The 15385-nt window shown below is 32.8% G+C and overlaps 1 protein-coding gene across 1 annotated transcript; it reads right to left on the bottom strand.

The window, feature by feature from the left end:
* Positions 1 to 3209: 3209 nt before the first annotated feature.
* Positions 3210 to 15167, bottom strand: LOC149799269 (nuclear cap-binding protein subunit 2-like). The gene is made up of 4 exons (XM_089958574.1): positions 15056 to 15167; positions 11178 to 11359; positions 9685 to 9823; positions 3210 to 8203 (listed from the first exon to the last, which is right to left on the bottom strand). The coding sequence occupies exons 1-4, from the start codon at positions 15128 to 15130 to the stop codon at positions 8111 to 8113; spliced, it is 489 nt and encodes a 162-aa protein (XP_089814700.1). The 5' UTR covers positions 15131 to 15167; the 3' UTR covers positions 3210 to 8110.
* Positions 15168 to 15385: the final 218 nt, after the last annotated feature.

The following is a 15385-nucleotide window of genomic DNA, read 5'->3' as shown; positions in this document are numbered from 1 at the left end:
AGATACCGCGTGATAGGAGAAATTTAATTCCCATACCTACTATATTACCGGAGCCTCTCAGAGTGACTGTTTCAAAGCCTGATACTTTGACAGACTCATATGAAAGCAGAGCAGTGCTAACCAGTCAAAACGGATATTTCACACCTTCGGGAAGATTGTCAAAGTTACCCGAGACTGAACTTGTAAAAATGAAGCTGATGTAGCTTGTTTAGAAATGCGGTCATCATATTCGTTTTAATGTTAACTTTCTGGGGGGGGGGATGAAAGCTTTAATGCAAGTAGTTTTGAAATATCTCTTGACAGTAAAAGTAATCTGATATTCCACAATGGATTAGAACTGATACATATCAACAGCTAGTTTATCATATACATTCACTAGGGTTTATTTTACTCCCCTTCCTAGCTGTATTGATGTCCTTGTATTTAATAAATAGTATAGAACGCCTTTTGCAGTTATTCTTCAATAACAAATAGGTGGCAATGTTAAAAAAAAAAACAAGATCTAAATATCTGAGTTGAAAATGGCTTCATTTCAATTTACGAATTCGGACAAATTTGACTTTTCGAGACCTGAATCTTGGTAAAAGTCATGCAGTGGACATAGTGAAAAAGAGGAAGAATTCAAGTAAATACGTTGATTTATTCTAATGGAAGTGAGGTTGATAACATTGTGTCTTTGTTCAACCTGACAGAGGAAGATCACAAAAAGTGGAAACCCATGACATAGACTTGTGCGATATTTCATTCCAAAGAGAAATGTAAATTTTAAAAGGGGAAAAATTTAATCAAAGAAAACAGGAAGAGGGAGAAACAGTGGACAGTTTTGTTACAGCTGTCTATGTGTTAGCAGATAATTTTAATTTCGGGCCACTACACGATGAAATAATGAGATAAATTTGTAGTTGGACTGTCCGATTCAAAACTTGTATTTAATAAATAGTATAGAACGCCTTCTGCAGTTATTCTTCAATAATAACATTACAGGGCATGCATTCTCATGAATATTTGAGAGAATTGTTCCTGCATTATGCTAAAACCAACCAATCATGACATCAGTATAGATGTGCCAAAAGTTGGATTAAGGTTTTGAATGGCTTAAGGCAAGATAAATTAGTCATCTATTTTCAAATTCATATTTCATGTAAATGGACCTTGATATTTTTTTACCTATTTACATTTTTTAGTTACAAAAAGTGGTGACAATGATAAGAAATTGAGAATGTACATTGTCCCTGAACACTTGCACATCTAAGTAAGTTATCAAAAAAGAAGTAAGTTTCAAGTTTTAAAAATAGCACAATTACGAGATGGAAATTCCGATATCCAAAAGGTCAGTTAACTTTTTGAAATGGATCACAATCTAAGTCTAATATATTTTGGTTAGAATACTTTTTGAATAATACCATCAAGATTTTTTTCTCCAGTTTAAACACATTTTCTTTCAGTAATTCTCCTCATCAACTTTAGTTTTCTCTCCATTATTGATGTTGCTCTGTCATAAATTTGTGTAGCAGATCATGTCTACAAGAGTCAGGAAAATTCAAAGGAAGTATGTCAAAACACAATGTAACATCAGCTTTCTGGCAAGTTATCTGGTAGTAAACACACTGTAAAGAGTACAAGAGAATACTGGCATGGAACAGGCATACTTTAAAAAATGAACTCGTATTTGCAATGAACTGAGTATCAATTGGAATGAAGTATACTCCTGAAATGAAGATATAAAGTTTAGTCTGTTCCATACTTGTGTAATACTCTGTGCTGAGAACCCTTTATATCTTACATCCCTTTAACTGGTTCTATGGTATGTTCATGCCCCTTACTGTATCAAATCAATGACTCTAGGATACTTTACATATTCTAAAATCTTTCAAGTCGATTGGATATAGACGATAGATTCACTTTAGGGAAATCTTAACCCATTAAATGGAACTCTTGGTGTGTTCAAACTGTAATATTATAATGTCCACATTCTTAAAGTCGGATAAAGCAAACATTCTCTTTTACCCTGTAGCACATTGTCTACATTTAAACTAACCCTGTCTACTCAAATTTATTTTTAACTGCACTGCCTACTGTGTCTCTAACCATGTCAACTCAAATTTATTACTGACAGAACTACCGACCTTGCCTCACACCCTGTCAGCTCAAATTTATTATAGACAGCACTGCCCGCTTTGCCTCTAACCCTGTCAACTCAAATTTATTAACAGCACTGCCCACTCTGCCTCTAAATCTGTCAACTCAAAATTTATTCTTAATAGCACTGCTCACTCTGTCTCTAATCCTGTCAAGCCCACTCTGCTCCTTGATAAAGTGCACTGCCTCAAATACGAGTCCACCTCTATTCCCATTAAATCCTCATCACTGTGTTTTAATGACAACATATGAGATTTTCACATCTATTCCCATTTTGAGGTTGCTGTAATAATTACATTGTTTATATATCATTGATTATGCCTAGGTAAAATATAATACATTTAATCATGCATTGCCCTGCAAAAAACTGGTGCAGTGAGCTCCTAATTAAAATAAACTTACATCCCTTTAACTGGTTCTATGGTATGTTCATGCCATATCATGTGAAAACATAATCAATTTGATTCCAGCGCATTACCTTACTCCCTCAACCCTGAATTCACACTGACCTCAATGATCACTTCTTTGACTCAAATCAAAGAAATCCATAATCTGCAGAAATATCTGTAAATCTGTAAAGTTTTCTAATGCTGATGTTATCAGATCTAAACTACCCGCCCACCTGCATTTACAGCAAGCCCATTGCCAACATTTCATCAAGTGGAATTCACCATCATCACTTTTGCTTTTTATCCACCAGTGAGGACAGGATTAAATGAATATTTCAACATTCTTGATCTTCCCATTCATGTTTACTACCAAGAATCTCATCCATCATCCTATGTGATACACAACAAGATGATTCACTGATTCCCTATGATAAAAAATTAATAGAAATGGACTAAAGAGCACACTGTAAAATCAGAAATATAAGTGAGAATAAAACTAATGCAGGAGTAAATATATAAATTCAATGGGATAAAAAAAAACAAATTGTTTGACACTGTTGACCTTAACACACAATCAACATTAGTATTTTTCATGCTGGATTTAATTTCAGTGATACTAGTTACCCATGAAACAAATCCTCCTCTAATATGTCTGATTATAAAGTAATCATATACAATGTATTATTCTCACACAATAACATTTATTTTATGTAAGATGTTAACTATTACAATTTTACATTATTCACATGTGATGAAGAATTCACATATAATAAATTTATTTTTATGTAAAATATAAAGTATCCCAAATGTAACATGTAAAAAATGACTTAAATGTTTGCATGATATAGTTTTCACCTAATGGGAATGTAATTGGTTTTTCATGCAGAGAACATTCTCCAATTATTTTTAATCTTGGAGAAACTGATCTTTTTCCTATAAAACAGTTGCATTCTATTCCTGAAACAGATTCATACCAGGCTGTGGTTCACTGTAGTGCCCATTACAGCAACCTCAGAAATATTAAAGCACATAAAAAATCTTAGTATGCACAAATGTACTCAACATCCTTTTAAGCTAAATAATAATAATAAAAACATTTTACCATACATAACTTTCCATGACTTTTCCATCAGTTCACTTATTCAGATTTTTTCCAGTGTATAAGAGATGTTGCCAGGATTTTATTGGGAGTGCTCCCCCTTTGTGACAAAAAATAATGGGGGAATAGAACAAAAAAAAAAAGGGGTGGTGGGAGAAGAAATGGCTATAGTTTAATATTTACCTAAAAGTCCAATTAAAATCAAAATCTTTAATATAAGTTGTGTCTAGCTGTATAAGCATTAATCTGTTGCTTGTTCCGAGTTTAGTCTGTTCCATACTTGTGTAATACTCTGTGCTGAGAACCCCTTTTCAGCCTGCTGTCTGAAGGGGAATATAGCTAGCTTAGCCAGCTGGAACAAGTTTGAAAACTTATCTTTATGGTTGCTATGCACAATTTTCCACATCTCACTGGTACTGCCTTTAGGATACTTCTGCCCCAGAAATAATTTTTTTACACTAACATAAACTCTGCCAAAGTTTCACTTTCTTGAATTGGTACTTTACTGACTATTAGGCCAGATTTACTGTTCAATACTGCTGCATTAGGATTTTAATTCCATTAATGCCATAGTCTACCTGTTCAGACAGAGGTATTTTTATCAAATAAATACTTTTTAATTTCATTTTTAGATTTCTATTTATTAAATTTATCTTAACCCTTTTGCTAGGACAATATGGTTTTGTAGCGGGGCTCTAAATTGTGATGAGAAAAGAAACAAAAATTGCATTTTACTTTTAAATTGTATTTTAATTTGGCTTGTTAGTCTGCCTTTTCTACATTTAATTTCAACATACCACTGAAATAAAGGGTTGACTGGCATGCCATCAGTGTACGTTCAACAACATGTACATCAGACTCGTATTTACTGGGTTCAAATCACTCACTGGTATCTCCATTAAAATTATCCCAACTTTTAAACTGCCTTTATCACTATCATTAGCTAGTATTTGCCAAATGAAATCATCATCTAAAGATGAACTACACTCAAAACCAACCATTTGGGTTTTTCTTGGTAGCCCATAATATAAAAGCACATCTGTAAAACTTTGTTGATGCAAGGCTCAAATTATGAAAGAATGCTTATTCTTGGGCAAGATGTGACAATCAAATTTAGCTTAACAACCATTTATGTCAAGCCGAAGAACCTATATTTGTTAACTCTTAAAAAAACAACTTGTCATGACAAGTGCTGCAACTTTTCTACCAATGCGACTTATGTTTCAACAAACACTTTAAGGATGAATGGCTGAATAAAAACTGTATACCGTGCTGAGTATATCTTCACATGCACGACTTTAAACTAACTAACAAGAGTTTTCATGTACCATTAGTCTCCAAGTGCACAAATTCATACAATTTTTTCTCAATACATAAAATCATGTGCCCTGGTAGCAGCTGCCATCAATACAATATTAAAATATTTGACTGAATATTAACTACATTTGGAATACATAACATCTTGATAAGAAATAATTCTATTAAATCCCAACAATAAATGTACAAGTGTTTGCATGTATTAAAGGCATTTTAAAAAAGAACCAATAAATAGGTCAGTGATAATGAGCCAATACAGATGTTGTTTCCATAGGTAATACATCAATTTAGTAGAATTCTAACTGTATAGAAGGTATCCCCAAACTCTACAGTTTTGACCTATAAGCTTAAATTGGTACCTCTTGGATTGGTTCTTGTGAGTAAGGACAGCTACCCTCAGTATATCAAAATTGTACTAGTTATAATCTAGGGTCTTGATCCCGGAGGGTGAGGATAGACACCAGTGTCAATATTAGTAACAAGTATACTATTTTGACTTTCCATGGGTGGTAATCTCGTGTTTCAATGATATAACCAATGGGTCACACTTGTGTGTTGGGACAGACCAGGGGTTCCAGTTTGTGTCAAGGCCCTGTGTGCTTGCCTTTACAGATCATTGACATCTCAACTCTGTCTGCATGGATTTTAATCGTTGTTGGTATGTGATAAAGCTTGCTGTTATCTTCCTGTGGGTTGGTGGTTCTTTCCAGGGTTTTCTCAGGTTCTTTCTCCACAAAATATATTGGCTACCTTGTATAGCCTATCATGTGTTGAAAATGGTGTTAAACTCACAAAACCAAACCAAACCAGTATGTGTCAAAACTGCATCATTCATCAATATACCAAATATGTACAACATACCACTCAGAAGTTATCAGAATTTATTAAAAATCATCCTAAACCCCAAGCCCCACCATCTCAAAACTCCAAAAGTATAGACAAACCTGCGATTGTTTACAAAGTACATTAGTATGTACAATCATGAAATTTGACATAAAAGTGACATAAATACATATATTCTGTACTCCTAAACATACAATGAATATCATATATTGTACTAACGTTGGTGTCACATATAACTACATATACCATACCAGCATGAAAGTCACACATTGCTACATGTACTGTACCAGTATGAATATCATATATAGCTTTACACCTACTGAACTAGAATAGATGTCACATACAGCTACATACACTGTACTTATACGAGTGTCAAATACAGCTACATACACCATACTAGCATGAATGGGACATGTAGCTACATATACCATACCATATACATGTAATGTACAAGCATCTTACAGCTTCATATACAATACAAGCATGAATTTCACTTATAGCTACATATACCATACCAGCATGAATGGGACATGTAGCTACATACACCATACTAGCATGAATAGGACATGTAGCTACATACACTATACCATATACACGTAATGTACAAGCATCTTACAGCTTCATATACAGTACAAGCATGAATTTCACTTATAGCTACATATACCATACTAGCATGAATGGGACATGTAGCTACATACACCATACTAGCATGAATGGGACATGTAGATACATACACTGTACGAGTATGAGTGTCACATATATGTACATATACCATGCCAGCATGTCACACATTGTACATATACTGTACAAGTATGATTATCATATGTATCTACAGAATGGATGTCACATATAGCTGCATACACTGTATTAGTATGAATGTCACATATAGGTATGTATACCCTACCAGCAAGAATGTCACATATAGTTACTGTACTAACATGAATGTCACATACAGCCCCATACACTGTACTAGTATGAATATCACATTTAGCTACCATACAAGCATGAATATCACATACAGCTACATTACCAATGTAAGATCCATAGTTTGTGACAAATTAATTTTGTAACGTATTTTCACAAATGAATCTGCCCAGTTTAATTACAATACTATCCTTATTTGCACAAAAAGGAAAATAAATGGTTCCTGTACAAAAGCATAGGACTGATGTTTAGTTTCTTTCTAAACTGTTCAATCAAAAAAAGGAGATTAGATGGCACCACAGGAAAAGCCAGCCTATGTAATTCACATTAACTCTTATCTTACTTGACAAAATTTTAAAATAGAAACACTGCTTTATTTTCTGGAAATCTCAATCCATTCAAATTTTACATTATGGTTTAACAATAATTACAAAATACTCTAATCATAATCAGATCAGAGTCAACATATTTTAGAAACAGTAATTGCTAGTATCATTTCATTAAGTTGAGAATATTTTTAATAACATGACTTTTTTTAATGTGAAAATATTGTATTTCATACAAGAAATTCATTAAAAATAAAGAACAAATTTTTTTTTATAAAGTTTTGGTACCAGTTATGTGATGTTAAACTTTAAGAGAATCATACCTTTAATTCATTTTTAAATTATGTCTTTATTAATTAATAGCATCAAATACTAAATTAATTATATCATATACTTAATTAAAAATTATCAGTTCTAAAATTTATTTTATTATAACCATTCAGTGGCATAATCTTTAAGTCTTTGTTTCTAAGTTTTTAGTTATTTTCTTCTTACTATTAATTTACTGTTTCGATCTTACAAAACTATTCCATTAACATGGACAGACTCTTTAAATCAAAGCTTAACAGTTTACAAAAGTTTACTATAATTTGGAAGACAGGAATTTGAAATTTTTTATTTTGTCTTTATTTCATGTAAATAGTGTAAGAATGAAAGATTTTAGCCCAGAAAGACACCAGTTGGTGTTCTTGAGACCTTACCTTGAAAATGAGGAAGAAAATTAAAGATATTCACCAATATTTACATTGAAAAATATGTCTATATCTATCACTTAGATTTTTACAAACATATTTTTTTTATCATATTGTGGCAATACAATTTATGGGCAAGTAAAACATAACTAAATGAAACACAATGATAGAGAAGAAATTTCTTGGAATGGACTTTCTGGTGTCTTCTACCTGATTCTGGGGTAAGTAACTGGCTTTGATTCCCCCAATGTTCTACTTCAGAAACACTTAATTACAGCCAATCTCCAAAGTCTATCCCACCACTTTGTTCTTTCTGATGGACATTACAAGTATCAAAGATTTCATACTATTATCTGCCTGATAATTTTCTATATAGTAAACTCATAAGGATTCTCTGGGCCGAATTTTGCTTTGCACAATTTTTCCATATCCGCCCCGTCCTTCATCGAAATCAGATCTGTATTCATCTCGTACCTGGAATACATCAAACTAAAGTCATTTCCATTATCATACACGGTATTACAAACACTGCTTCATTTCTGATATAAGAAGAAATTGAGAAGGAGAAGGCAGAAGAAAAATTCAAAGCAAGTGTGATATAAAAATAAGATTAAAAATTATCATCAAAAAGTTCCAATAAAATATGATATTTAATGAAATGATAAATATCTAGTAAATCTATTAACTGTACTCATTTTATAGTTACATTGTCTCCATCACATGTGTGAGCTTTCTGATTTACAGGTAGGTCAACTTATAAATATATTAATCTCTGATATTTTGTGACAAAAGATTAATATTTCCTTTCAGTATATACAAACTGACAAAATGTGGTCAAACTATTTATAAGATATCTTTTTGCATGTTTGATAAGCTCTTGGGAACTACAAGTTTTATATAAAGGCTACATGGACATTACTAACTAAAGGGAAATAACTGCATACAACCACAACAGTATAATAATCCCTGAAACAGTCTTTGTCTTATACAGGTAAAACATGCTATTCGTTATGACAAGACATCACATTTCTCCATGGTGATCAAAGGACTCGCCCTCTTTTCATTTAGTCAAATTGTAAACAACAAAGTTCCTAATCTCGTAAAATGCACATGCAGATCAGGGTTATTTGTTGTTTGCTCCATTAATTATTCCTAACAAACTGTACAGATCCAGATCTGCCTTTGCATTATGCAACAACAGATCTGGGTCTGTGCAGTTTGCAGTTGGACTTCACTCATTAGTGAGTATATATGGCATTCCTTCATTGGTAATTTTTAGTTATTACACTAGATGATCAGTGTTTATAAAGAAAGCGAGCATGTCACAAAATCAACTGTTTTTTTGCTTGGTCTGGAGTACCTGTGCAGTTACGTTTCATAATCAATTGAGCCACAAAGGCTAACATGCTATTTTATTGTATGGTGACTCGATATCATGCTGACCTGAGAGCTTTGTCATGTTGATGATTGTCACTGGTAATTTATAGCCAGTAACGATCAAAGTGACAACACATGACATCACAGTAACACAAAGTAGTAAGATAATCAGATTACTTACCTCTCTATATCGATTAAAGTTACTTTATCAGTGTGTTGGAACAAATGTCAATATGTTTAATTTAGAAATCAGCAAATTTAATCAGGTTTCTACCTGGAAACAACATTTGGTGGCTGCTTGCAAGGGTAAATTTGACCTTCTTTTCACTAATGTGCTGGCTTTTAGTCATGATAGAGGGATTACCATCCTTGAAGGGTAGTTCTGAACACAAACTCTTTGGTACCATGGGCTTCTGGCCATAAAATACAGGTGTCTGCTGGTCAGGGGACCATTCAAAATTGGGACCAATGTATATTTTTTTAATCTGATCTTAAGCTTAAATTTCTTGCTTAAAAAAGGGCTGAGAATACAGGGCTGGGTTTCACTCTTTGTAAATGCAAAGAGGATAAATAGTTACCTGTCCACCACTCTTTCCTCTGCCATACTGCCGTCCCTCCTTAAACCCTGTGTCCCAGTCTGTTCTGATGATCCTATCATCAAGTCGTGTACCATTGACATACCTCATTGCATTTTCTGCCTCCTCTCTAGCATAATATCTACGTTTTAGTAAAGGTGCAATAAAAAGTAAACAAATCTCCAGTATGATAAATATGACACTAATGCAGTTAAAACCAGATATTTAGCAAAAATTTGAAAGAATTTAGATGTCAATTTTTGGATTCAGAATTTCAGTAAAAATTAGATTCTTTTTTCAATCCAATGTCCATAAGCAACAAAAATATCAAATATACAGTTAAATTGAATTCAAAGCTGATCTGGTTCATTATATGATTGAACCATTCAAAAATGGTGCTAATTTTGCTAACAACAACAAAGATTAGCTTTGCTCTCAAATGTTTTTCAGGACTCCTTAAATTTTAACATGATTCCAAAGTTGTTTTTCCTAATTTTGCAATGCTATATAAAGGCAAGTTGGACCATGCCCAGCAAGGATGCTATTTTGTTTTTAATCTCATCAGCTAGATCAAACTAGAGGGAAGAACAGATTCCCACACACAATAATTTCCTTCCTTCTGACCTCAGAGCCATCCCATCACCCAACACAAGACCATTTGGGCCTGCCCTCTGCCCTTGAAACCCTTTTCCCTGCCTCTCCAGATCTATAAAATACCCACTGAAAATTAAATCAGTTCTTTTCAGGTTATATATTGTTATGACTTGTATTGCTTGATACATATAAATTATAAGGGTGCCTTTGTCTATTTTCATTTCCAAAAAGGATGATATCCAACATTTTGGTTTGGAACAAATCCTTTAGCTGCAAAATATACTTCCCCCAAATTCTGTCCAAAAAGTGCCCATGACATCAAAAATCCAATCAGTGCTTTGTTCATAAATGGTGTCACCTCTCCATATAAACGTCTTACAGTAGCACTTGGTTTTCTGACCTGGAATGGTCCTGACATAGATACAGCATAACCATGTTATTTAGACCTAGTTTATCGAGAAGAAGGGCTTGAATAATCTTGTTTCTGGCAGGATAAGTTACAAATGTTGAGGGGCAAGTAAAGTTTTATGTTACTTGCTTGATAATTACATAAAGAAAAATAAATTAAAAAAAAAAATTTAATGCAAAACTTAACCTCAAGCAAGCATAAAATTTGCCGATTTTATTCCAGCATCAAGATGCCTCTATATATGAATAAAGATTTCTGTGAACATTATTTCATGCTTTTGATTCTTTAAAGATATTTGTCAATCCAAATTTCTTGTTAATCATTTGGAAAAGGTTGGTATAAACTAAAAAGATTTCACCATATACCTGTCCTATATTTATTTTTAGGTCGTCTTTTAAATCCTTGTCAAAAATGAAAGTACTAAAAGTGCAATGTGCTTTAATTAAATTATAACCAATGTGTTTATGAAATTAATGTACTTCACCAAGGATACTCCACAAAGCAAAAGCCACATGGTGTTTTCTTGACTTTATCAAGCCCCATGACGATTCTCTTGATGTCCCCACATCTGCTGAACAACTCGTGTATTTGTTCCTCAGTGGTAAAAAATGTCAGGTTCCCAATATACAATGTACAGCTTTGTAACAGAAGCCTCTCTTGCTCTGTCCGACTTCCCTAAACAACAAACAAATAAATAATAAACATATAATATTAACATTTAATTACCATCTCCCTGATTATCTGTTATTCCTTCTTTCCTACTATATACCAATACAATCACCCAGTGTAACAGTTTTTCAAAATGTTATAGCTGTTATGCATACAGCTACCACACACTTAATCATGTGACATTCCTTACATTTAATCCTTAGTTCATTTACAAAGGAACCTATACCCATGCACCAATGAGGAGGACTGTATTAACCCCAGAGTTTCCATTAGACTGTCAGAGCAATGAACAAGTAGAGAAAGAACAAGAGTCTCACGAAGGACGTAATACTCAACTGGGTTACCGGTAAGTGATATTTAAACATCTGAACACTTTTTTTACAATCTTTTTATTCTTCATAATTTCTGACTATTTGAATTATATTAAACCAAAATATTTTTTATTTCTTGCTTCATTAAAGAAGCGTCAGAAAGATCATATTTTCTGGCAAGCTGAAACAATTCATCTTTTTTCCAAGGAGTCTAACTGTTCCTGGGTAGGATTTGAAATAAAGAACTCCACTTTAGATGACATTGTAAAAAACTTGTTGATTTCACTACAGATTTCGAAAATGTGAAATAATACCTGGGGTTTAGAAAATTCCAAAACATAGGTAATCAAAATTTCAAAAACAAAGTTCTCTGAAATATTTTAGCAAAATCTGTATCCTGGACAAACTCTCAATTTTCTGTTATGAGTCTATGCTCTTAAAATAAGTAACAGAAAAGTGAAAGACATCAAGCTTTGTAAAATTTAACAAATAATTTATTTTTCTAGAACACAACATGAAAATTAGAAAAAAATAACTTACAGTATTGCAAATTAAATCCCAAAATAATCCAAGAATTACAGACACAAGTACTAATACTTTAAAGTCTGGAATAAAACTCAGTATAAGTCCCAAAGAAATCCAAAAACTAAAGGTGATCATGTGTCTGTTATAACTTATAGAGTGTTGATGTCTCAACACTTTTGTTGAATCACAGTAATATAATTCCAGGTTTTAATTCAATATAAATTCTAGTGAATGTCTCTATCCAAGAATTTTATCAGAGTACTTTTGTACTTCCAGAGAAAATAATCACTTAATTCAATAATTTGAAGAAATAAAATTTGCTCAATCTGGACACAACTAGCCAGTGTCAGATGTTAAAGCATGAATGATAAACTCCTCTCAATTATAATATATATAGTTCTCAACTTGACCTCAGGTTACAATTAGCATTTTCTATAAAAAAAATAAACCAATACCTAATGGAAAATAACCACCTAGAATGATCTTGTTTTTTTACAAAATCAAAACCATAACAGTAACCTGGATTACTCAGGAAATTCCAAAACTTGGAACCAAATAACATATTTACTTCTTCTATTAATAATGATCCTGATATAAAGCCCATATACAGAAAGAATAATTTAGCTATGTATTAGTTGTTTACAATGAATAAAATAAAAAGACAATCAGGTCAAGCAGAAATGAACTCAATTTTGGACAAGGTCAAGTCCAGCATACAATGTTACATTTCAACAGCATGTAATGAAATAATACAAACTTTAAACTAACAAACAAACAATTAGCTTAAATATACATAGCAATAGTTCAACATTTATACAATGGGTATTCATCTGACTTTCACCACTTGTAATCCTTATTATAAACACAAGTCCCTTGAAGGGACTGATGTAATAAATCTGTAGCGCTACTGGCCAAAATGACATTCCTGGAATTCATGATAAGAACATTTTTTTGTTTTATGTGCTGAGTGCTGAAACCATCTGGCAGCCATACTGGATGTAATATTAGCACAATCTTCATATAAGATCAACCAGGCAACATAACTCGCTTAAAAACCCATGTCCATTCAAAATGAGGAGCAACAAGAAGATTTTCAAGACAGCCACTGTGTTGGCCAGAATGAAAGTCTTTTGGTGAGAAGTCCATGTCAAGATGACCATCCATTTAGGACGAATAGTAATAACAAGACTTTCAAGATGGCTGCCTTTAACGAAAACATCATGTTGACAGGTGTATCCAACAAGGAGGAGTAGCAACAAAATTTTAAAAATGGTCACCATAGCAGCCACAAATGGATGTCAAATCAGCACCATTTTTATCTATGATCAACTAGATGTATTAAAAGTTTATTTTTTATGAAAACCCCATGACGTCAACATGACCATCTGTTTATAAGCAGAAGAGGTAACAATGACAGACAGGGTAGCCATAATGGACACCATTTTTCAGTGCATAATAGCCTAACTGATTTTAACTGCTGTACTTGCATTATATTTTTTTCATAAAGTCATTTTGAAACTTTAAGTGGTAATAATGGCAGATATTGCTGTTTCTTGGAAGTACGGGGCCCCAAGTGGCAGAGTGGTCTAAAGCGCTCACTGTTACAGATCACTGCAATCTCATCTCTGTCTGCCTGGGCTCAAGTCTCAGGCTCAGCCAGTGTGGTTAAGTGAGAAAGCTTGCCAGCAGCTTCTCATGGGTCGGTGGTTCTTTCTGGGGTTTTCCCGGGTTCTTCCTCTACCATTTATACTGGCCGCCACATATAGCTGTAAAATGGCCTTAAAACCCTACAACAAAAATCTTGGAAGTACAGTGTTCGCTATAGTAGGCTTCCATAAAGGAAGAATTCAGATCTAACACGATTGTAAATTTGTATACATGTTTGTTCATGTAAAAAAAAAAGTTCAATTTTCAAAGTATGAAAATTATTGTGTAAAAAAGTCAATTATCATTTTGGGAAAAGAACTGAGTATGAACTCAGATATAATATGATTGTAGTATAGCTCACAAGATTTACCAATAATAATGAATTTCTTGATGAAGGGCAAAATTCTGTGCCAAAATAAACAAGTTTCATTTAATAATCTGACAAGATGTGAATTCCTGAAGAAAAAATTGTTTTATGATTCCATCTTTTTTTATAAGAAATTTGTTTTCAAAGTTACCACAGTTCGTTACTATTTATTTCAAAGTGTCAGTAGTCAATCACTGCCCTTTAATCTTAGCTTAGTTTTAAATGAAGTCAGGTCATTATAGAACTTATCAGTATTAATCTTATTATTATTATTTAACTAGAAATAGCTATTAAATCTCTTCTGGGTTTGTTTCCACGATATATTCTATGTACAAATTTGGATTGGACATACACTCATAATTGCAAATTCTGAGTAATTAAAGCTGCAAATTCTGGATTGGCCAAGGCACATTTCCCCCAAATTGTCTTTTATATACCACATACATTTGTAAATTATACTTCAAGAACAGTCTGGTTATATTCTCTAGTGAATGTTTCATTAATTAACCCAAAAAACATTCCATTACTGGATTTGTGTTAAATATATATACACTGTACATAAAATGTTAACGTTTTGGAGATTTTCTGGTTGTTGCAGGCAATACAATAAGTTGTTTGCACTTGCTATAAGCAAAAACCATGAAAAGGGGTATATTTTATAAGCTAGTTTATTATGTATAATGCTCTGACCTTGTCAAAAATACCATATTTATTTACCCGAGATGAAATTTTAAATTGGGCATGTTATCCCTACATTTGATGTATATTCATGCACCTATTATTACATTAAATTCATTATAATCTAGCCAAAAAACGCTGAAAATTCTTTACAATGTTACAAATTCCATATACCTTAAAATGCTGATCTCTGTATGAACTTATTGCAACTGATGATGTAGTAGTCTTTGGCTTAACGATAGCGTTCATTTTTATTCTTTTTTTATGTTACCTTTCCAGAACGGAACCGGATATACTTGAATAAAGAGTATTTCACTAAATCTCAGACCCATTCTATGGTCTCGGTAATTTTTTCCGGAATTTACCGGACTCTTTCGACCCGGTCATCCTTTAGAGTATAATTTCAGTCTTGTGTATAAATAAATAAATAAATAAATAAATAAATAAATACGAAAGACCACTAAACCATGCAAGAATTTATTTGAACTAGACCTCGATCTTGTT

Source organism: Sinohyriopsis cumingii, chromosome 5 (assembly GCF_028554795.1).
Source record: "Sinohyriopsis cumingii isolate HCF-2022 chromosome 5, ASM2855479v2, whole genome shotgun sequence".
Lineage (NCBI taxonomy): Eukaryota > Metazoa > Mollusca > Bivalvia > Unionida > Unionidae > Sinohyriopsis > Sinohyriopsis cumingii.
This window is presented reverse-complemented; position numbering and strand designations above follow the sequence as displayed.